At 49.5% G+C, this 25,237-nt stretch overlaps 2 protein-coding genes across 2 annotated transcripts in view; one reads left to right on the top strand and one right to left on the bottom strand.

Moving 5' to 3' along the window:
* LOC130298009 (uncharacterized) overlaps window positions 1-25,237 on the bottom strand; it is a 111,325-nt gene that overhangs the window by 15,238 nt on the left and 70,850 nt on the right. The window contains exons 18-19 of the mRNA XM_056550889.1: window positions 24,130-24,778; window positions 23,252-23,861 (exon numbers count right to left, since the gene is read on the bottom strand). Coding sequence (XP_056406864.1) covers window positions 23,252-23,861; window positions 24,130-24,778 — 1,259 coding nt within the window. The remainder of the gene's footprint in view (window positions 1-23,251; window positions 23,862-24,129; window positions 24,779-25,237) is intronic.
* LOC130297999 (zinc finger protein 260-like) lies at window positions 749-16,440 on the top strand. The gene is made up of 4 exons (XM_056550877.1): window positions 749-845; window positions 12,978-13,104; window positions 13,206-13,445; window positions 14,403-16,440. Exons 2-4 carry the CDS (start codon window positions 13,017-13,019, stop codon window positions 16,280-16,282), a joined length of 2,208 nt encoding a protein of 735 aa, XP_056406852.1. The 5' UTR covers window positions 749-845; window positions 12,978-13,016; the 3' UTR covers window positions 16,283-16,440.

Genomic DNA, 25,237 nt, shown 5'->3' with positions numbered 1-25,237 from the left:
TTACTACTGGGGTGACACACTGTAACAAACCTCCTCCCCATGTAATCTCCTTACTACTGGGGTGACACACTGTAACAAACCCCCTCCTCATGTAATCTCCTTACTACTGGGGTGACACACTGTAACAAACCTCCTCCTCATGTAATCTCCTTACTACTGGGGTGACACACTGTAACAAACCCCCTCCTCATGTAATCTCCTTACTACTGGGGTGACACACTGTAACAAACCCCCTCCTCATGTAATCTCCTTACTACTGGGGTGACACACTGTAACAAACCTCCTCCTCATGTAATCTCCTTACTACTGGGGTGACACACTGTAACAAACCTCCTCCTCATGTAATCTCCTTACTACTGGGGTGACACACTGTAACAAACCCCCTCCTCATGTAATCTCCTTACTACTGGGGTGACACACTGTAACAAACCTCCTCCTCATGTAATCTCCTTACTACTGGGGTGACACACTGTAACAAACCCCCTCCTCATGTAATCTCCTTACTACTGGGGTGACACACTGTAACAAACCCCCTCCCCATGTAATCTCCTTACTACTGGGGTGACACACTGTAACAAACCCCCTTCTCATGTAATCTCCTTACTACTGGGGTGACACACTGTAACAAACCTCCTCCTCACGTAATCTCCTCACTGCCCGACCAGGACTTGCTCAGTATTCCTTACATGTTGTAGGTGTAGGACCTGTGAAGATGTCATAATCATGTGACCCTCAATAGAGGGGGCGGAGCTCAGCAGGATACAATAGATTGTGGTTAAAGGACCTGTGAGGATGGTCATGTGAGAAAAGTGGGCGGAGCTTCATCGTGCAAAGGAGACGTTGTGGTATGTTTATATGTAGATTGGTTATAGCGAATATGTATTACATGAATTATACAGTAATGGAGGGGTCAGGTGATGATTAGAGAGGTGACCCTGCTGGGACATTATACAGTAATGGAGGGGTCTGGTGATGATTAGAGAGGTAACACTGCTGGGACATTATATAGTAATGGAGGGGTCAGGTGATGATTAGAGAGGTGACCCTGCTGGGACATTATACAGTAATGGAGGGGTCAGGTGATGATTAGAGAGGTGACCCTGCTGGGACATTATACAGTAATGGAGGGGTCTGGTGATGATTAGAGAGGTGACACTGCTGGGACATTATACAGTAATGGAGGGGTCTGGTGATGATTAGAGAGGTGACCCTGCTGGGACATTATACAGTAATGGAGGGGTCAGGTGATGATTAGAGAGGTGACACTGCTGGGGCATTATACAGTAATGGAGGGGTCTGGTGATGACTGGAGAGGTGACACTGCTGGGACATTATACAGTAATGGAGGGGTCTGGTGATGACTGGAGAGGTGACACTGCTGGGACATTATACAGTAATGGAGGGGTCAGGTGATGATTAGAGAGGTGACACTGCTGGGGCATTATACAGTAATGGAGGGGTCTGGTGATGACTGGAGAGGTGACACTGCTGGGACATTGTACAGTAATGGAGGGGTCTGGTGATGACTGGAGAGGTGACACTGCTGGGACATTATACAGTAATGGAGGGGTCTGGTGATGACTGGAGAGGTGACACTGCTGGGACATTATACAGTAATGGAGGGGTCTGGTGATGATTAGAGAGGTGACCCTGCTGGGACATTATACAGTAATGGAGGGGTCTGGTGATGATTAGAGAGGTGACACTGCTGGGACATTATACAGTAATGGAGGGGTCTGGTGATGACTGTAGAGGTGACACTGCTGGGACATTATACAGTAATGGAGGGGTCTGGTGATGACTTGAGAGGTGACACTGCTGGGACATTATACAGTAATGGAGGGGTCTGGTGATGACTTGAGAGGTGACACTGCTGGGACATTATACAGTAATGGAGGGGTCTGGTGATGATTAGAGAGGTGACGCTGCTGGGACATTATACAGTAATGGAGGGGTCTGGTGATGACTGGAGAGGACACTGCTGGGACATTATACAGTAATGGAGGGGTCTGGTGATTTTTAGAGAGGTGACATTGCTGGGACATTATACAGTAATGGAGGGGTCTGGTGATGATTAGAGAGGTGACACTGCTGGGACATTATACAGTAATGGAGGGGTCTGGTGATGATTAGAGAGGTGACACTGCTGGGACATTATACAGTAATGGAGGGGTCTGGTGATGATTAGAGAGGTGACACTGCTGGGACATTATACAGTAATGGAGGGGTCTGGTGATGATTAGAGAGGTGACACTGCTGGGACATTATACAGTAATGGAGGGGTCTGGTGATGATTAGAGAGGTGACACATCTGGGACATTATACAGTAATGGACGGGTCTGGTGATGATTAGAGAGGTGACACTGCTGGGACATTATACAGTAATGGAGGGGTCTGGTGATGATTAGAGAGGTGACACTGCTGGGAGATTATACAGTAATGGAGGGGTCTGGTGATGATTAGAGAGGTGACACTGCTGGGACATTATACAGTAATGGAGGGGTCTGGTGATGATTAGAGAGGTGACACTGCTGGGACATTATACAGTAATGGAGAGGTCTGGTGATGATTAGAGAGGTGACACTGCTGGGACATTATACAGTAATGGAGGGGTCTGGTGATGATTAGAGAGGTGACACTGCTGGTACATTATACAGTAATGGAGGGGTCTGGTGATGACTGGAGAGGTGACACTGCTGGGACATTATACAGTAATGGAGGGGTCTGGTGATGACTGGAGAGGTGACACTGCTGGGACATTATACAGTAATGGAGGGGTCTGGTGATGATTAGAGAGGTGACACTGCTGGGACATTATACAGTAATGGAGGGCTCTGGTGATGACTGGAGAGGTGACACTGCAGGGACATTATACAGTAATGGAGGGGTCTGGTGATGACTGGAGAGGTGACACTGCAGGGACATTATACAGTAATGGAGGGGTATGGTGATGATTAGAGAGGTGACACTGCTGGGACATTATACAGTAATGGAGGGGTCTGGTGATGACTGGAGAGGTGACACTGCTGGGACATTATACAGTAATGGAGGAGTTTGGTGATGATTGGAGAGGTGACCCTGCTGGGACATTATACAGTAATGAAGGGGTCTGGTGATGATTAGAGAGGTGACACTGCTGGGACATTATACAGTAATGGACGGGTCTGGTGATGATTAGAGAGGTGACACATCTGGGACATTATACAGTAATGGACGGGTCTGGTGATGATTAGAGAGGTGACACTGCTGGGACATTATACAGTAATGGAGGGGTCTGGTGATGATTAGAGAGGTGACACTGCTGGGAGATTATACAGTAATGGAGGGGTCTGGTGATGATTAGAGAGGTGACACTGCTGGGACATTATACAGTAATGGAGGGGTCTGGTGATGATTAGAGAGGTGACACTGCTGGGACATTATACAGTAATGGAGAGGTCTGGTGATGATTAGAGAGGTGACACTGCTGGGACATTATACAGTAATGGAGGGGTCTGGTGATGATTAGAGAGGTGACACTGCTGGTACATTATACAGTAATGGAGGGGTCTGGTGATGACTGGAGAGGTGACACTGCTGGGACATTATACAGTAATGGAGGGGTCTGGTGATGACTGGAGAGGTGACACTGCTGGGACATTATACAGTAATGGAGGGGTCTGGTGATGATTAGAGAGGTGACACTGCTGGGACATTATACAGTAATGGAGGGCTCTGGTGATGACTGGAGAGGTGACACTGCAGGGACATTATACAGTAATGGAGGGGTCTGGTGATGACTGGAGAGGTGACACTGCAGGGACATTATACAGTAATGGAGGGGTATGGTGATGATTAGAGAGGTGACACTGCTGGGACATTATACAGTAATGGAGGGGTCTGGTGATGACTGGAGAGGTGACACTGCTGGGACATTATACAGTAATGGAGGAGTCTGGTGATGATTGGAGAGGTGACCCTGCTGGGACATTATACAGTAATGAAGGGGTCTGGTGATGACTGGAGAGTTGACACTGCTAGGACATTATACAGTAATGGAGGGGTCTGGTGATTACTGGAGAGGTGACACTGCTGGGACATTATACAGTAATGGAGGGGTCTGGTGATGACTGGAGAGGTGACCCTGCTGGGACATTATACAGTAACAGAGGGGTCTGGTGATGACTGGAGAGGTGACACTGCTGGGACATTATACAGTAATGGAGGGGTCTGGTGATGACTGGAGAGGTGACACTGCTGGGACATTATACAGTAATGGAGGGGTCTGGTGATGATTAGAGAGGTGACACTGCTGGGACATTATAAAGTAATGGAGGGGTCTGGTGATGATTAGAGAGGTGACACTGCTGGGACATTATACAGTAATGGAGGGGTCTGATGATGATTAGAGAGGTGACACTGCTGGGACATTATATAGTAATGGAGGGGTCTGGTGATGATTAGAGAGGTGACACTGCTGGGACATTATACAGTAATGGAGGGGTCTGGTGATGACTGGAGAGGTGACACTACTGGGACATTATACAGTATTGGAAGGGTCTGGTGATAACTGGAGAGGTGACACTGCTGGGACATTATACAGTAATGGAGGGGTCTGGTGATTACTGGAGAGGTGACACTGCTGGGACATTATACAGTAATGGAGGGGTCTGGTGATGATTAGAGAGGTGACACTGCTGGGACATTATACAGTAATGGAGGGGTCTGGTGATGACTGGAGAGGTGACACTGCTGGGACATTATACAATAATGGAGGGGTCTGGTGATGACTGGAGAGGTGACACTGCTGGGACATTATACAGTAATGGAGGGGTCTGGTGATGATTAGAGAGGTGACACTGCTGGGACATTATACAGTAATGGAGGGGTCTGGTGATGACTGGAGAGGTGACACTGCTGGAACATTATGCAGTAATGGAGGGGTCTGGTGATGATTAGAGAGGTGACACTGCTGGGACATTATACAGTAATGGAGGGGTCTGGTGATGATTAGAGAGGTGACACTGCTGGGACATTATACAGTAATGGAGGGGTCTGGTGATGATTAGAGAGGTGACATTGCTGGGACATTATACAGTAATGGAGGGGTCTGGTGATGACTGGAGAGGATACTGCTGGGACATTATACAGTAATGGAGGGGTCTGGTGATGATTAGAGAGGTGACATTGCTGGGACATTATACAGTAATGGAGGGGTCTGGTGATGATTAGAGAGGTGACACTGCTGGGACATTATACAGTAATGGAGGGGTCTGGTGATGATTAGAGAGGTGACACTGCTGGGACATTATACAGTAATGGAGGGGTCTGGTGATGATTAGAGAGGTGACCCTGCTGGGACATTATACAGTAATGGAGGGGTCTGGTGATGATTAGAGAGGTGACACTGCTGGGACATTATACAGTAATGGAGGGGTCTGGTGATGATTAGAGAGGTGACACTGCTGGGACATTATACAGTAATGGAGGGGTCTGGTGATGATTAGAGAGGTGACATTGCTGGGACATTATACAGTAATGGAGGGGTCTGGTGATGATTAGAGAGGTGACACTGCTGGGACATTATACATTAATGGAGGGGTCTGGTGATGATTAGAGAGGTGACACTGCTGGGACATTATACAGTAATGGAGGGGTCTGGTGATGATTAGAGAGGTGACACTGCTGGGACATTATACAGTAATGGAGGGGTCTGGTGATGATTAGAGAGGTGACACTGCTGGGACATTATACAGTAATGGACGGGTCTGGTGATGATTAGAGAGGTGACACTGCTGGGCCATTATACAGTAATGGAGGGGTCTGGTGATGATTAGAGAGGTGACACTGCTGGGACATTATACAGTAATGGAGGGGTCTGGTGATGATTAGAGAGGTGACACTGCTGGGACATTATACAGTAATGGAGGGGTCTGGTGATGATTAGAGAGGTGACACTGCTGGGACATTATACAGTAATGGAGGGGTCTTGTGATGATTAGAGAGGTGACACTGCTGGGACATTATACAGTAATGGAGGGGTCTGGTGATGATTAGAGAGGTGACACTGCTGGGACATTATACAGTAATGGAGGGGTCTGGTGATGATTAGAGAGGTGACACTGCTGGGACATTATACAGTAATGGAGGGGTCTGGTGATGATTAGAGAGGTGACACTGCTGGGACATTATACAGTAATGGAGGGGTCTGGTGATGATTAGAGAGGTGACACTGCTGGGACATTATACAGTAATGGAGGGGTCTGGTGATGATTAGAGAGGTGACACTGCTGGGACATTACACAGTAATGGAGGGGTCTGGTGATGTTTAGAGAGGTGACACTGCTGGGACATTACACAGTAATGGAGGGGTCTGGTGATGATTAGAGAGGTGACACTGCTGGGACATTATACAGTAATGGAGGGGTCTGGTGATGATTAGAGAGGTGACACTGCTGGGACATTACACAGTAATGGAGGGGTCTGGTGATGATTAGAGAGGTGACACTGCTGGGACATTATACAGTAATGGAGGGGTCTGGTGATGATTAGAGAGGTGACACTGCTGGGACATTATACAGTAATGGAGGGGTCTGGTGATGATTAGAGAGGTGACACTGCTGGGACATTATACAGTAATGGAGGGGTCTGGTGATGATTAGAGAGGTGACACTGCTGGGACATTATACAGTAATGGAGGGGTCTGGTGATGATTAGAGAGGTGACACTGCTGGGACATTATACAGTAATGAAGGGGTCTGGTGATGATTAGAGAGGTGACACTGCTGGGGCATTATACAGTAATGGAGGGGTCTGGTGATGATTAGAGAGGTGACACTGCTGGGACATTATACAGTAATGGAGGGGTCTGGTGTTGATTAGAGAGGTGACACTGCTGGGACATTATTCAGTAATGGAGGGGTCTGGTGATGATTAGAGAGGTGACACTGCTGGGACATTATACAGTAATGGAGGGGTCTGGTGATGATTAGAGAGGTGACTCTGCTGGGACATTATACAGTAATGGAGGGGTCTGGTGATGACTGGAGAGGTGACACTGCTGGGACATTATACAGTAATGGAGGGGTCTGGTGATGACTGGAGAGGTGACACTGCTGGGACATTATACAGTAATGGAGGGGTCTGGTGATGATTAGAGAGGTGACCCTGCTGGGACATTATACAGTAATGGAGGGGTCTGGTGATGATTAGAGAGGTGACACTGCTGGGACATTATACAGTAATGGAGGGGTCTGGTGATGACTGTAGAGGTGACACTGCTGGGACATTATACAGTAATGGAGGGGTCTGGTGATGACTTGAGAGGTGACACTGCTGGGACATTATACAGTAATGGAGGGGTCTGGTGATGACTTGAGAGGTGACACTGCTGGGACATTATACAGTAATGGAGGGGTCTGGTGATGATTAGAGAGGTGACGCTGCTGGGACATTATACAGTAATGGAGGGGTCTGGTGATGACTGGAGAGGACACTGCTGGGACATTATACAGTAATGGAGGGGTCTGGTGATTTTTAGAGAGGTGACATTGCTGGGACATTATACAGTAATGGAGGGGTCTGGTGATGATTAGAGAGGTGACACTGCTGGGACATTATACAGTAATGGAGGGGTCTGGTGATGATTAGAGAGGTGACACTGCTGGGACATTATACAGTAATGGAGGGGTCTGGTGATGATTAGAGAGGTGACACTGCTGGGACATTATACAGTAATGGAGGGGTCTGGTGATGATTAGAGAGGTGACACTGCTGGGACATTATACAGTAATGGAGGGGTCTGGTGATGATTAGAGAGGTGACACATCTGGGACATTATACAGTAATGGACGGGTCTGGTGATGATTAGAGAGGTGACACTGCTGGGACATTATACAGTAATGGAGGGGTCTGGTGATGATTAGAGAGGTGACACTGCTGGGAGATTATACAGTAATGGAGGGGTCTGGTGATGATTAGAGAGGTGACACTGCTGGGACATTATACAGTAATGGAGGGGTCTGGTGATGATTAGAGAGGTGACACTGCTGGGACATTATACAGTAATGGAGAGGTCTGGTGATGATTAGAGAGGTGACACTGCTGGGACATTATACAGTAATGGAGGGGTCTGGTGATGATTAGAGAGGTGACACTGCTGGTACATTATACAGTAATGGAGGGGTCTGGTGATGACTGGAGAGGTGACACTGCTGGGACATTATACAGTAATGGAGGGGTCTGGTGATGACTGGAGAGGTGACACTGCTGGGACATTATACAGTAATGGAGGGGTCTGGTGATGATTAGAGAGGTGACACTGCTGGGACATTATACAGTAATGGAGGGCTCTGGTGATGACTGGAGAGGTGACACTGCAGGGACATTATACAGTAATGGAGGGGTCTGGTGATGACTGGAGAGGTGACACTGCAGGGACATTATACAGTAATGGAGGGGTATGGTGATGATTAGAGAGGTGACACTGCTGGGACATTATACAGTAATGGAGGGGTCTGGTGATGACTGGAGAGGTGACACTGCTGGGACATTATACAGTAATGGAGGAGTCTGGTGATGATTGGAGAGGTGACCCTGCTGGGACATTATACAGTAATGAAGGGGTCTGGTGATGATTAGAGAGGTGACACTGCTGGGACATTATACAGTAATGGACGGGTCTGGTGATGATTAGAGAGGTGACACATCTGGGACATTATACAGTAATGGACGGGTCTGGTGATGATTAGAGAGGTGACACTGCTGGGACATTATACAGTAATGGAGGGGTCTGGTGATGATTAGAGAGGTGACACTGCTGGGAGATTATACAGTAATGGAGGGGTCTGGTGATGATTAGAGAGGTGACACTGCTGGGACATTATACAGTAATGGAGGGGTCTGGTGATGATTAGAGAGGTGACACTGCTGGGACATTATACAGTAATGGAGAGGTCTGGTGATGATTAGAGAGGTGACACTGCTGGGACATTATACAGTAATGGAGGGGTCTGGTGATGATTAGAGAGGTGACACTGCTGGTACATTATACAGTAATGGAGGGGTCTGGTGATGACTGGAGAGGTGACACTGCTGGGACATTATACAGTAATGGAGGGGTCTGGTGATGACTGGAGAGGTGACACTGCTGGGACATTATACAGTAATGGAGGGGTCTGGTGATGATTAGAGAGGTGACACTGCTGGGACATTATACAGTAATGGAGGGCTCTGGTGATGACTGGAGAGGTGACACTGCAGGGACATTATACAGTAATGGAGGGGTCTGGTGATGACTGGAGAGGTGACACTGCAGGGACATTATACAGTAATGGAGGGGTATGGTGATGATTAGAGAGGTGACACTGCTGGGACATTATACAGTAATGGAGGGGTCTGGTGATGACTGGAGAGGTGACACTGCTGGGACATTATACAGTAATGGAGGAGTCTGGTGATGATTGGAGAGGTGACCCTGCTGGGACATTATACAGTAATGAAGGGGTCTGGTGATGACTGGAGAGTTGACACTGCTAGGACATTATACAGTAATGGAGGGGTCTGGTGATTACTGGAGAGGTGACACTGCTGGGACATTATACAGTAATGGAGGGGTCTGGTGATGACTGGAGAGGTGACCCTGCTGGGACATTATACAGTAACAGAGGGGTCTGGTGATGACTGGAGAGGTGACACTGCTGGGACATTATACAGTAATGGAGGGGTCTGGTGATGACTGGAGAGGTGACACTGCTGGGACATTATACAGTAATGGAGGGGTCTGGTGATGATTAGAGAGGTGACACTGCTGGGACATTATAAAGTAATGGAGGGGTCTGGTGATGATTAGAGAGGTGACACTGCTGGGACATTATACAGTAATGGAGGGGTCTGATGATGATTAGAGAGGTGACACTGCTGGGACATTATATAGTAATGGAGGGGTCTGGTGATGATTAGAGAGGTGACACTGCTGGGACATTATACAGTAATGGAGGGGTCTGGTGATGACTGGAGAGGTGACACTACTGGGACATTATACAGTATTGGAAGGGTCTGGTGATAACTGGAGAGGTGACACTGCTGGGACATTATACAGTAATGGAGGGGTCTGGTGATTACTGGAGAGGTGACACTGCTGGGACATTATACAGTAATGGAGGGGTCTGGTGATGATTAGAGAGGTGACACTGCTGGGACATTATACAGTAATGGAGGGGTCTGGTGATGACTGGAGAGGTGACACTGCTGGGACATTATACAATAATGGAGGGGTCTGGTGATGACTGGAGAGGTGACACTGCTGGGACATTATACAGTAATGGAGGGGTCTGGTGATGATTAGAGAGGTGACACTGCTGGGACATTATACAGTAATGGAGGGGTCTGGTGATGACTGGAGAGGTGACACTGCTGGAACATTATGCAGTAATGGAGGGGTCTGGTGATGATTAGAGAGGTGACACTGCTGGGACATTATACAGTAATGGAGGGGTCTGGTGATGATTAGAGAGGTGACACTGCTGGGACATTATACAGTAATGGAGGGGTCTGGTGATGATTAGAGAGGTGACATTGCTGGGACATTATACAGTAATGGAGGGGTCTGGTGATGACTGGAGAGGATACTGCTGGGACATTATACAGTAATGGAGGGGTCTGGTGATGATTAGAGAGGTGACATTGCTGGGACATTATACAGTAATGGAGGGGTCTGGTGATGATTAGAGAGGTGACACTGCTGGGACATTATACAGTAATGGAGGGGTCTGGTGATGATTAGAGAGGTGACACTGCTGGGACATTATACAGTAATGGAGGGGTCTGGTGATGATTAGAGAGGTGACCCTGCTGGGACATTATACAGTAATGGAGGGGTCTGGTGATGATTAGAGAGGTGACACTGCTGGGACATTATACAGTAATGGAGGGGTCTGGTGATGATTAGAGAGGTGACACTGCTGGGACATTATACAGTAATGGAGGGGTCTGGTGATGATTAGAGAGGTGACATTGCTGGGACATTATACAGTAATGGAGGGGTCTGGTGATGATTAGAGAGGTGACACTGCTGGGACATTATACATTAATGGAGGGGTCTGGTGATGATTAGAGAGGTGACACTGCTGGGACATTATACAGTAATGGAGGGGTCTGGTGATGATTAGAGAGGTGACACTGCTGGGACATTATACAGTAATGGAGGGGTCTGGTGATGATTAGAGAGGTGACACTGCTGGGACATTATACAGTAATGGACGGGTCTGGTGATGATTAGAGAGGTGACACTGCTGGGCCATTATACAGTAATGGAGGGGTCTGGTGATGATTAGAGAGGTGACACTGCTGGGACATTATACAGTAATGGAGGGGTCTGGTGATGATTAGAGAGGTGACACTGCTGGGACATTATACAGTAATGGAGGGGTCTGGTGATGATTAGAGAGGTGACACTGCTGGGACATTATACAGTAATGGAGGGGTCTTGTGATGATTAGAGAGGTGACACTGCTGGGACATTATACAGTAATGGAGGGGTCTGGTGATGATTAGAGAGGTGACACTGCTGGGACATTATACAGTAATGGAGGGGTCTGGTGATGATTAGAGAGGTGACACTGCTGGGACATTATACAGTAATGGAGGGGTCTGGTGATGATTAGAGAGGTGACACTGCTGGGACATTATACAGTAATGGAGGGGTCTGGTGATGATTAGAGAGGTGACACTGCTGGGACATTATACAGTAATGGAGGGGTCTGGTGATGATTAGAGAGGTGACACTGCTGGGACATTACACAGTAATGGAGGGGTCTGGTGATGTTTAGAGAGGTGACACTGCTGGGACATTACACAGTAATGGAGGGGTCTGGTGATGATTAGAGAGGTGACACTGCTGGGACATTACACAGTAATGGAGGGGTCTGGTGATGATTAGAGAGGTGACACTGCTGGGACATTACACAGTAATGGAGGGGTCTGGTGATGATTAGAGAGGTGACACTGCTGGGACATTATACAGTAATGGAGGGGTCTGGTGATGATTAGAGAGGTGACACTGCTGGGACATTATACAGTAATGGAGGGGTCTGGTGATGATTAGAGAGGTGACACTGCTGGGACATTATACAGTAATGGAGGGGTCTGGTGATGATTAGAGAGGTGACACTGCTGGGACATTATACAGTAATGGAGGGGTCTGGTGATGATTAGAGAGGTGACACTGCTGGGACATTATACAGTAATGGAGGGGTCTGGTGATGATTAGAGAGGTGACACTGCTGGGGCATTATACAGTAATGGAGGGGTCTGGTGATGATTAGAGAGGTGACACTGCTGGGACATTATACAGTAATGGAGGGGTCTGGTGTTGATTAGAGAGGTGACACTGCTGGGACATTATTCAGTAATGGAGGGGTCTGGTGATGATTAGAGAGGTGACACTGCTGGGACATTATACAGTAATGGAGGGGTCTGGTGATGATTAGAGAGGTGACTCTGCTGGGACATTATACAGTAATGGAGGGGTCTGGTGATGATTAGAGAGGTGACACTGCTGGGACATTATACAGTAATGGAGGGGTCTGGTGATGATTAGAGAGGTGACACTGCTGGGACATTATACAGTAATGGAGGGGTCTGGTGATGATTAGAGAGGTGACACTGCTGGGACATTATACAGTAATGGAGGGGTCTGGTGATGATTAGAGAGGTGACACTGCTAGGACATTATACAGTAATGGAGGGGTCTGGTGATGATTAGAGAGGTGACACTGCTGGGACTTTATACAGTAATGGAGGGGTCTGGTGATGATTAGAGAGGTGACACTGCTGGGACATTATACAGTAATGGAGGGGTCTGGTGATGATTGGAGAGGTGACACTGCTGGGACATTATACAGTAATGGAGGGGTCTGGTGATGATTAGAGAGGTGACACTGCTGGGACATTATACAGTAATGGAGGGGTCTGGTGATGACGGTATCATTGTGTGTCAGGTTCCTATAAGGTGTCAGGATGTGGCGGTCTATTTCTCCATGGAGGAGTGGGAGTATGTAGAAGGACACAAGGATCTGTACCAGGACATAGTCATGATGGAGGATCACCGGCCCCTCACATCACAAGGTAAGAAGAGACATATATATATATAGATATCACTCTCACTACCTAGTAACATAGAAATCTATCCAGCACTGATGTATTCATTCCCTGTGTGTTCCCTACAGATGGAGTCATTGATAGAAATCCACCCGAGAGGTGTCCCCGTCCTCTGTATTCCCAGGACTGTCCAGAGGGAAATGTCCCAGAGAAGCATCAGGTAGATGAGGCTGATCCTATATCACATCTCTATAGGGAGGGTGGACCTCTAACCAATATTAAAGTGGAGGATGAAGAAGAGAAGTTCAGGGCCGATCAGCAGTTCACGAGGGAAGTGAAGGAAGAAATTCCAGGAGGTGTTACCCCAGGTATGTTCTAATGGATTTAGAAGAAGTTTGGCATAACTTTAAGAGTTCTGGATCATAAATTACTCAATTTTTTGGCTGTTCAACCCCTCACATGTCTCATGGACATCAACTGCACATAAGGTAGATAAGAAGGCTCCATCTTCCCATTTGGACCCTTTGACATGATCACTGGGCTCCGATAGGTGACAAGACCAGACAGATCCTATAGTCCTCCAGACCTCTGAGCGTTTGCTTATTAGGCCTAAGTAACACTGACGGGTGACAATGCTATGTATTCCCAAGCATTATGTTAGTGATCCTACGGGGACAAAAACAAAAAGGATAGGGGATAAGATGTCTGACCGCGGGGGTCCCGCTGCCGGGGAACCTTTCGATCTCACGCAGCACCCGGCAATCTAAACAAACAGCGGGTTTCTGCGACAGTGGCCGTGACATCACAGCCTCGCCCGCTTTTGATGGCACGTCATGCCCCCTCCATTCATGTCTATGGGATGGGGTGTGTCTGAAGACACGCCCCCTTCCGTAGACATGAATGAAGGGGGAGTGGCCTTGACAGCACAATCACGGCCTCCGCCTACGAGCTTGTGATCCTTTCCCTGATGTTTATTTTTATCAGCATACAAAATGATTGTCTTCTTAGGTTTTCCCAGGTTGCAGTGCGGCCCGAGACATTATATCACTAGTCAGGTGATCAGAGGGAGCTTCTCCTGCTTCAATGGGTGGAGCGACCGCTGGGTGGGAGGGAGATCATTCTGCAACAGCAGGAGGCACCCTGGTTAGAAAACACTGGTCTATTGCATGAAAAGCATTATAGGTGTGTTTCAATGGGTAGGGTGGCTGATGTGTGGGAGAGTGAAAAGTGACCTCACACTTACAAATAAGGAATCATGGGACTTGTGGTTGGAGGGAGGGAACCCCAACAGGAAAAATTTACAAAATCCTTTTTTATTCCAACAGAAAATTCCAGTATAAATTCTGAGGGAAATTTCATGTTTTCCGTGAATGATAAAGGAGAAGATGGAGAGATCATGGAGCGCTCCTCAGGAGAAGATGGAGAGATCATGGAGCGCTCCTCAGGACAAGATGGAGAGATCATGGAGCGCTCCTCAGGACAAGATGGAGAGATCATGGAGCGCTCCTCAGGAGAAGATGGAGAGATCATGGAGTGCTCCTCAGGACAAGATGGAGAGATCATGGAGCGCTCCTCAGGAGAAGATGGAGGGATCATGGAGCGCTCCTCAGGAGAAGATGGAGAGATCATGGAGCGCTCCTCAGGAGAAGACCTTCTTACCCCTAATGTCCATCCAGATCTATCATATAATAATCCCCCTGATCATGGGGAACCTTCTCCTCACCGACCACACATTCTTACCACATGGACAGGTCTGAAAGTGGGGGGAAAGTTTCATTGTGATGAATGTGGGAAACATTTAACAAGAAAATCAGATCTTGTTACACACAGGAGAAGACACGCAAGAAAGAAGTTGTTTTCGTGTTCAGAATGTGGGAAATGTTTTACAGATAAATCAAACCTTGTTATACATGAGAGAATTCACACTGGAGAGAAGCCGTATTCATGTTCAGAATGTGGGAAATGTTTTATTACTAAAGGCAAACTTAAGGATCATCAGAAAACTCACACAGGAGAGAAGCCTTTTTCATGTTCTGAATGTGGGAAATGTTTTAGAAGTAAGTCACATCTTGTTCTACACGAGAGAAGTCACACAGGAGAGAAGCCGTATTCATGTTCAGAATGTTTGAAATGTTTTACAAATAAATCACATCTTCTTAGACATGAGAGAATTCACACAGGAGAGAAACCGTATTCATGTTCACAATGTAGAAAATGCTTCATAAATAAATCTGAGCTAGTTATACATGCGAGAAGTCACACAGGAGAAAAGCCGTATTCATGTTCAGAATGTGGGCAATGCTTTACAAATAATTCATATCTTGCTATACATAAGAGAATTCACACAGGAGATAAGCCATATTTGTGTTCAGAATGTGGGAAACGTTTCTTAAGCAAATCCCATCTTGTTAAACATGTGAGAAGTCACATAGAAAATAAGCCATATTCCTGTTCAGAATGTGGGCAGTGTTTTACAAATAAATTACATCTTGTTAAGCATGCAAGAAGTCACCTGGGAGAGAAGCCTTATCCATGTTCAGAATGTGGGAAATGTTTTGTAAAGAGATCAGATCTTGTTAAACATGAGAGAAGTCACACAGGAGAAAAGCCGCATTCATGTTTGGAATGTGGGAAATCATTTACACAAAAATCACATCTTGTAATACATGAGAGAATTCACACAGGAGAGAAGCCGTATTCATGTTCAGAATGTGGGAAATGTTTTACAGATAAATCAAATCTTATTTTGCATGAGAGAAGTCACACAGGAGTAAAGCCATATACCTGTTCAGAATGTGGCAAATGTTTTAGAGATAAATCCAATCTTGTTGCCCATCAGAGAATTCATACAGGAGAGAAGCCGTATTTCTGTTCAGAATGTGGAAAACGTTTCTCAAGCAAATCAGATCTGGTTAAACATGAGAGAAGTCATACGGGAGAGAAGCCGTATTCATGTCTTGAATGTGGTAAATGTTTTACACGGGGATCGCGACTTGTTATACACGGGAGAACCCACACAGGAGAGAAGCCGTATTCGTGTTCAGAATGTGGGAAATGTTTTACCAATAAATCGGATCTCGTTAGACATGAGAGAAGTCACACAGGGAAGAAACCGTATTTGTGCTCAGAATGTGGGAAATGTTTTTCGGATAAATCCTATCTTGTTAGGCATGAAAAAATCCATACTGGGGAGAAACCATTTTGATGATGTAGGAAAAGTAAATTCCTCTTCACGGCACCGTTTTTGGGGGGAATGTCATTGATTGATACCACCTCCGTGTAACTATAGCAGATGCTGCATTGTTGCATTATTTACACCTAGACTGCCATGTTACCTGTGTCAAAAATAAAATTTTTGTATCATTTTACACCTATAACTGCTCTGATTCCAATAGGATTTTCGATGTAACAATGTGAGGCCTGACCTTACGATGTGTATGTTCTGTGATAACATGGACACCTTTCGATATATTTGTATCAAATGTACCAATAACATATTAGGGAGGATACTCAACACAATACAATATGACGACCCCCATCATACGTTCTAGATCAGTGGTCTCAACTTTGGCCCTCCAGATGTTGCAAAACTTCAACTCCGTTGGCTGTAGGAAGTGACTGTACATTGGATCGGTCCATTATTGTAGGTAGTGACTGTACTTTGGTTTGATCCATTATTGTTGGTAGTGACTGTATATTGGTTCAGTCCATTATTGTAGGTAGTAACTCTACATTGGTTCAGTCCATTATTGTAGGTAGTGACTGTATGTTGGTTTGATCCATTATTGTAGGTAGTGACTGTACATTAGTTTGATCCATTATTGTAGGTAGTGTACATTGGTTCAGTCCATTATTGTAGGTAGTGACTGTACATTGGTTCAGTCCATTATTGTAGGTAGTTACTGTACATTGGTTCAGTCCATTATTGTAGGTAGTGACTGTACATTGGTTCAGTCCATTATTGTAGGTAGTGACTGTACATTGGTTCAGTCCATTATTGTAGGTAGTGACTGTACATTGGTTCGGTCCATTATTGTAGGTAGTTACTGTACATTGGTTCAGTCCATTATTGTAGGTAGTGACTGTACATTGGTTCAGTCCATTATTGTAGGTAGTGACTGTACATTGGTTCAGTCCATTATTGTAGGTAGTGACTGTACATTGGTTCGGTCCATTATTGTACGTAGTGACTGTACATTGGTTCGGTCCATTATTGTAGGTAGTGACTGTACGTTGGTTTGATCCATTATTGTAGGTAGTGACTGTACATTGGTCCAGTCCATTATTTTAGGTAGTAACTGAACATTGGTTTGGTCCATGGGGCAGTTCATTGGATCGGTCCACTATTGTAGGTTGTGACTATATGGTGGTTCGATCCATTATTGTCCGTAGTGACTGTACATTGGTTCAGTCCATTATTGTAGGTAGTAACTGAACATTGGTTTGGTCCTCACGCCCCCTCCAATAGACATGAATGGAGGGGGCGTGGCATGATGTCACGAGGGGGCGTGACTGTGACATCACGACCACTGCCGCAGGAACCCGGCATTTATTTAGAACGACATGTGCTGCGGGAGATGGCGGGGGCCCCAGCAGTGGGACTCCCGCGATCAGACATCTTATGCCCCATCCTTTGGATAAGATGTCTAGCAGCAGAGTACCCCTTTAAGGCTAGGTTGCCGTGGTTCCCATGGCAGTTCCAATGCGTTCTGTATGGCTGAACAGCACAGATGGGGGCCCCCTGGAGAAATTCATTATATTATAGGGGAAATTGTGACTTTTCTGAGTTATTTTATGAACGTCCCTTAAGATGAAGTCGATTTGCTTTGCGCAGTCTCACTCCAGCCCAGACCGCACTTGGAAACATATTAGATCCAGGCTATTTATGAAGAACGTGACATTTTGATAAATTTGGCGCAGGTACACCTGACTTACAACCGGCAAAAAAGTGTGAAAAATCACTTTATATACAGAAACAATGAATAAATGATCCCCCATAGTTCATCTGTCACCTCCGTATGAGCTGCACAACGGAAAGGACAGAACGAGATGGGACAGAAGACTTTACTTACTGAGGACGCAGTTTTCCAATTTAGTCAGAGAGGCCGACCGAGAAGGCATGATGATGTGATGGGGAGAGGACATGATGATGGTGGGGGGGAGGCATGCTGATGGTGGGGAGGAGGGGACATGATGATGGTGGGGGGGACATGATGATGGTGGGGGGGAGGCATGATGATGGTGGGGAGGAGGCATGATGGTGGGGAGGACATGATGATGGTGGGGGGGAGGGGACGTGATGATGGTGGGGGGAGGCATGATGATGGTGGGGAGGGGACATGATGGTGGGGAGGACATGATGATGGTGGGGGGGGCATGATGATGGGGGGGAGGCATGATGATGGTGGGGGGACATGATGCTGGTGGGGGGGAGGCATGATGATGGGGGGAGGCATGATGATGGGACATGATGGTGGGGGGGACATGATGATGGTGGGTAGGAGGCATGATGGTGGGGGGAGGCATGATGATGGTGGGGGGACATGATGATGATGGGGGGACATGATGATGGTGGGGGGAGGCATGATGATGGGGGGAGGCATGATGGTGGGGGGACATGATGATGGTGGAGAGGAGGCATGATGATGGGGGGGAGGCATGATGATGGGGGGAGGCATGATGATGGTGGGGGGACATGATGATGGTGGGGGGACATGATGATGGTGGGGAGGAGGCATGATGATGGGGGAGGCATGATGATGGTGGGGGGACATGATGGTGGGGGGGACATGATGATCGTGGGGAGGAGGCATGATGGTGGGGGGACATGATGATGATGGGGGGACATGATGATGGTGGGGAGGAGGCATGATGATGGTGGGGGGGACATGATGATGGGGGGACATGATGATGGGGGGGGACATGATGATGGTGGGGGGGAGGCATGATGATGGTGGGGACATGATGATGGTGGGGGGGAGGGGACATGATGATGGTGGGGGGGAGGCATGATGATGGTGGGGAGGGGACATGATGATGGTGGGGGGACATGATGATGGTGGGGGGAGGCATGATGATGGTGGGGGTACATGATGGTGGGGGGGACATGATGATGGTGGGGAGGAGGCATGATGGTGGGGGGAGGCATGATGATGGTGGGGGGACATGATGATGATGGGGGGACATGACGATGGTGGGGAGGAGGCATGATGATGGTGGGGGGACATGATGATGATGGGGAGGAGGCATGATGATGGGGGGGACATGATGATGGTGGGGGGAGGCATGATGATGGTGGGGGGACATGATGATGATGGGGGGACATGATGATGATGGTGGGGGGAGGCATGATGATGGTGGGGGACATGATGATGGTGGGGAGGAGGCATGATGATGGGGGGGAGGCATGATGATGGTGGGGAGGGGACATGATGATGGTGGGGGGACATGATGGTGGGGAGGAGGCATGATGATGGTGGGGGGACATGATGATGATGGGGGGACATGATGATGGTGGGGGGAGGCATGATGATGGTGGGGGACATGATGATGATGGGGGGACATGATGATGATGATGATGGGAGGCATGATGATGATGGGACATGATGGTGGGGGGGACATGATGATGGTGGGGGGGAGGCATGATGATGGTGGGGGAAGGCATGATGATGGGGGGACATGATGATGATGGGGGGACATGATGATGATGGTGGGGGGAGGCATGATGATGGTGGGGGGACATGATGATGATGGGGGGACATGATGGTTGGGGACATGATAATGGTGGGGAGGAGGCATGATGATGGTGGGGGGGACATGATGATGGGGGGACATGATGATGGTGGGGAGGAGGCATGATGGTGGGGGGACATGATGATGGTGGGGGGGAGGCATGATGGTGGGGGAGGCATGATGATGGTGGGGGGAAATGATGATGGTGGGGAGGAGGCATGATGATGGTGGGGGGACATGATGATGGGGGAGGCATGATAATGGTGGGGGGGACATGATGATGGTGGGGAGGAGGCATGATGATGGTGGGGGGACATGATGATGGGGAGTAGGCATGATGATGGAGGGGGGACATGATGATGATGGGTGGACATGATGATGGTGGGGGGGACATGATGATGATGGGGGGACATGATGATGATGGGGGGGACATGATGATGGTTGGGGACATGATGGTGGGGAGGAGGCATGATGGTGGGGAGGAGGTATGATGATGATGGGGGACATGATGATGGTGGGGAGGAGGCATGATGATGGTGGGGAGGGCATGATGATGGGGGACATGATGAGGGTGGGGAGGAGACATGATGATGGGGAGGAGGCATGATGATTGTGGGGGGACATGATGATGGGGAGGAGGCATGATGATGGGGGGAACACGATGATGGTGGGGAGGAGACATGATGATGGTGGGGAAGAGGCATGATGAGGGGACATGATGATGGTGGGGAGGAGACATGATGATGGGGAGGAGGCATGATGATTGTGGGAGGGGGACATGATGATGGGGAGGAGGCATGATGATGGGGGGACACGATGATGGTGGGGAGGAGACATGATGATGGTGGGGAAGAGGCATGATGATGGTGGGACATGATGATGGTGGGGGGAGACATGATGATGGTGGGGAGGAGGCATGATGATTGTGGGGGGGGGGCATGATGATGGGTAGGAGGCATGATGATGGGGGGGACACGATGATGGTGGGGGGACATGATGATGGTGGGGAAGAGGCATGATGATGGGGAGGAGGCATGATGATGGTGGGGGGACATGATGATGGTGGAGAGGAGGCATGATGATGGAGGGGGACATGATGATGATGGGGGGGACATGATGATGATGGGTGGACATGATGATGGTGGGGGGGACATGATGATGATGGGGGGACATGATGATGGGGAGGAGGCATGATGATGGTGGGGGGACATGATGATGGTGGAGAGGAGGCATGATGATGGAGGGGGGACATGATGATAATGGGGGGGACATGATGATGATGGGTGGACATGATGATGGTGGGGGGGACATGATGATGATGGGGGGACATGATGGTGGGGAGGAGGCATGATGATGGTGGGAAGGAGGCATGATGATGGTGGGGAGGAGGCATGATGATGGGGAGGAGGCATGATGATGGTGGGGAGAACATGATGATGGTGGGGGGGACATGATGATGGGGAGGAGGCATGATGATGGGGGACATGATGATGGTGGGGAGGAGACATGATGATGGTGGGGAGGAGGCATGATGATGGGGGACATGATGAGGGTGGGGAGGAGACATGATGATTGTGGGGGGGACATGATGATGGGGAGGAGGCATGAGGATGGTGGGGGGGACATGATGATGGTGTAGAGGAGACATGATGATGGTGTGGAGGAGACATGATGGGGGGACATGATGATGGTGGGGTGGAGGCATGAGGATGATGGGGGGACATGATGATAGGGAGGAGGCATGATGATGGGGGGACATGATGATGGTGGGGAGGAGGCATGATGATGGGGAGGAGGCATGAGGATGATGGGGGGACATGATGATGGGGAGGAGGCAGGAGGATGATGGGGGACATGATGATGGGGAGGAGGCAGGAGGATGATGGGGGACATGATGATGGGGAGGAGGCATGATGATTGCGGGAGAGACATGATGATGGGGACGAGGCATGATGATTGTGGGGGGGGACATGATGATGGGGACGAGGCATGAGGATGATGGGGGACATGATGATGGGGAGGAGGCAGGAGGATGATGGGGGACATGATGATGGGGAGGAGGCAGGAGGATGATGGGGGACATGAAGATGGGGAGGAGGCAGGAGGATGATGGGGGACATGATGATGGTGGGGAGGAGGAATGATGATGGTGGGGGGACATGATGATGGGGAGGAGGCATGATGATGGGGACGAGGCATGAGGATGATGGGGACGAGGCATGAGGATGATGGGGGAACATGATGATGGGGACGAGGCATGAGGATGATGGGGGGACATGATGATGGTGGGGAGGAGGAATGATGATGGTGGGGGGACATGATGATGGGGAGGAGGCATGAGGATGATGATGGGGAGGAGGCATGAGGATGATGGGGGGACATGATGATGATGGGGAGGAGGCATGAGGATGATGGTGGGGGGACATGATGATGGGGAGGAGGCATGAGGATGATGGGGGAACATGATGATGATGGGGAGGAGGCGTGAGGATGATGGTGGGGGGACATGATGATGGGGAGGAGGCATGAGGATGATGGGGGAACATGATGATGATGGGGAGGAGGCGTGAGGATGATGGTGGGGGGACATGATGATGGGGAGGAGGCATGAGGATGATGGGGGAACATGATGATGATGGGGAGGAGGCGTGAGGATGATGGTGGGGGGACATGATGATGGGGAGGAGGCATGAGGATGATGGGGGAACATGATGATGATGGGGAGGAGGCGTGAGGATGATGGTGGGGGGACATGATGATGGGGAGGAGGCATGAGGATGATGGGGGAACATGATGATGATGGGGAGGAGGCGTGAGGATGATGGTGGGGGGACATGATGATGGGGAGGAGGCATGAGGATGATGATGGGGAGGAGGCATGAGGATGATGGGGGGACATGATGGTGGGGAGGAGGCATGAGGATGATGGGGGGACATGATGGTGGGGAGGAGGCATGAGGATGATGGTGGGGAGGAGGCATGAGGATGATGGGGGGACATGATGATGGTGGGGGGAGGAGTCATGCCACTGTGAATAGTCCGGTTTTCTCCACTTTCTGGCTGAACTAGAAAACAGCTGTGATATAAGTTTCCAAACTGTGGCCATGTTAAGTCGGCACCTTCTGCCCTATCTCCTCCTGCCCTTTCCGTTGGGGTCTTCTGCCCTATCTCCTTCTGCCCTCACCGTTGGGGTCTTCTGTCCCATCTCCTCCTGCCCTTTCCGTTGGGGTCTTCTGTCCCATCTCCTCCTGCCCTCACCGTTGGGGTCTACTGTCTCATCTCCTCCTGCCCTCACCTTTAAGGTCTTCTGTCCCATCCTCTTCTGCCCTCACTGTTGGGGTCTTCTGTCCCATCTCTTCTGCCCACACCATTGGGGTCTTCTGTCCCTTCCTCTACTGCCCTAACAGTTGGGGTCTTCTGTCCCATCTCCTCCTGCCCTCACCATTGGGGTCTTCTGTCCCATCTCCTCCTGCCCTCACCGTTGGGGTCTTGTGTCCCATCTCTTCTGCCCTCACCATTGGGGTCTTCTGTCCCATCTCTTCTGCCCTCACCCTTGGAGTCTCCTGTCCCATCTCTTCTGCCCTCACCCTTGGAGTCTTCTGTCCCATCTCTTCTGCCCTCACCGGTGGAGTCTTCTGTCCCATCTCTTCTGCCCTCACCCTTGGAGTCTTCTGTCCCATCTCTTCTGCCCTCACCGGTGGAGTCTTCTGTCCCATCTCTTCTGCCCTCACCATCGGGGTCTTCTGTCCCATCTCCTCCTGCCCTCACCGGTGGAGTCTTCTGTCCCATCTCTTCTGCCCTCAGCATTGGGGTCTTCTGTCCCATCCTTTTCTGCCCCCACCATTGGGGTCTTCTGTCCCATCTCCTCCTGCCCTCACTGTTGTGGTCTTCTGTCCCATCTCCTCTTCTGCCCTCACCGGTGGAGTCTTCTGTCCCATCTCTTCTGCCCACACCAGTGGAGTCTTCTGTCCCATCTCCTCCTGCCCTCACCAGTGGAGTCTTCTGTCCCATCTCTTCTGCCCTCACCGGTGGAGTCTTCTGTCCCATCTCTTCTGCCCTCACCATTGGAGTCTCCTGTCCCATCTCTTCTGCCCTCACCCTTGGGGTCTTCTGTCAAATCTCTTCTGCCCTCAGCATTGGGGTCTTCTGTCCCATCCTTTTCTGCCCCCACCATTGGGGTCTTCTGTCCCATCTCCTCCTGCCCTCACTGTTGGGGTCTTCTGTCCCATCTCCTCTTCTGCCCTCACCGGTGGAGTCTTCTGTCCCATCTCTTCTGCCCACACCAGTGGAGTCTTCTGTCCCATCTCCTCCTGCCCTCACCAGTGGAGTCTTCTGTCCCATCTCTTCTGCCCTCACCGGTGGAGTCTTCTGTCCCATCTCTTCTGCCCTCACCATTGGAGTCTCCTGTCCCATCTCCTCCTGCCCTCACCGTTGGGGTCTTCTGTCGAATCTCTTCTGCCCTCAGCATTGGGGTCTTCTGTCCCATCCTTTTCTGCCCCCACCATTGGGGTCTTCTGTCCCATCTCCTCCTGCCCTCACTGTTGGGGTCTTCTGTCCCATCTCCTCTTCTGACCTCACCGGTGGAGTCTTCTGTCCCATCTCTTCTGCCCACACCAGTGGAGTCCTCTGTCCCATCTCTTCTGCCCTCACCAGTGGAGTCTTCTGTGCCATCTCTTCTGCCCTCACCGATGGAGTCTTCTGTCCCATCTCTACTGCCCTCACCAGTGGAGTCTTCTGTCCCATCTCTTCTGCCCTCACCCTTGGGGTCTTCTGTCCCATCTCCTCTTCTGCCCTCACCCTTGGGGTCTTCTCTCCCATCTCTTTTGCCCTCAGCATTGGAGTCTTCTGTCCCATCTCCTCCTGCCCTCACCGGTGGAGTCTTCTGTCCCATCTCTTCTGCCCTCACCCTTGGGGTCTTCTGTCCCATCTCTTCTGCCCTCACTGTTGGAGTCTTCTGTCCCATCCCCTCCTGCCCTCACCGTTGGGGTCTTCTGTCCCATCTCCTCCTGCCCTCACCCTTGGGGTCTTCTGTCCCATCTCTTCTGCTCTCACCCTTGGGGTCTTCTGTCCCATCTCCTCCTGCCCTCACCCTTGGGGTCTTCTGTCCCATCTCTTCTGCTCTCACCCTTGGGGTCTTCTGTCCCATCTCCTCTTCTGCCCTCACCCTTGGGGTCTTCTGTCCCATCTCCTCCTGCCCTCACCCTTGGGGTCTTCTGTCCCATCTCTTCTGCCCTCACCCTTGGGGTCTTCTGTCCCATCTCTTCTGCCCTCACCCTTGGGGTCTTCTGTACCGCGTACGGCAGTGAGTTGCTCTACGCTACACGGATTCATAGACTGAGGGGGATTTCTCACAATGTACGTCACGTGCATCGGCACCAAATTTATCAAAATGGCGCCTTTTCTTTATAAATAGCTCTCAGCTGGTTTC

This window comes from Hyla sarda, assembly GCF_029499605.1.
Source record: "Hyla sarda isolate aHylSar1 chromosome 1 unlocalized genomic scaffold, aHylSar1.hap1 SUPER_1_unloc_15, whole genome shotgun sequence".
In the NCBI taxonomy this organism is placed as follows: Eukaryota; Metazoa; Chordata; class Amphibia; order Anura; family Hylidae; genus Hyla; species Hyla sarda.
Note: the sequence above shows the minus strand (reverse complement) of the source record. Positions and strands in the feature narration are given on the sequence as shown.

Coding starts and splice junctions, on each gene's coding strand:
- LOC130297999 (XM_056550877.1), top strand. CDS start 13,017: ATGGAGGAGTGGGAGTATGTAGAAGGACACAAGGATCTGTACCAGGAC. Junction 13,105..13,205: donor CCGGCCCCTCACATCACAAG/GTAAGAAGAGAC, acceptor TGTTCCCTACAG/ATGGAGTCATTGATAGAAAT. Junction 13,446..14,402: donor TCCAGGAGGTGTTACCCCAG/GTATGTTCTAAT, acceptor TTATTCCAACAG/AAAATTCCAGTATAAATTCT.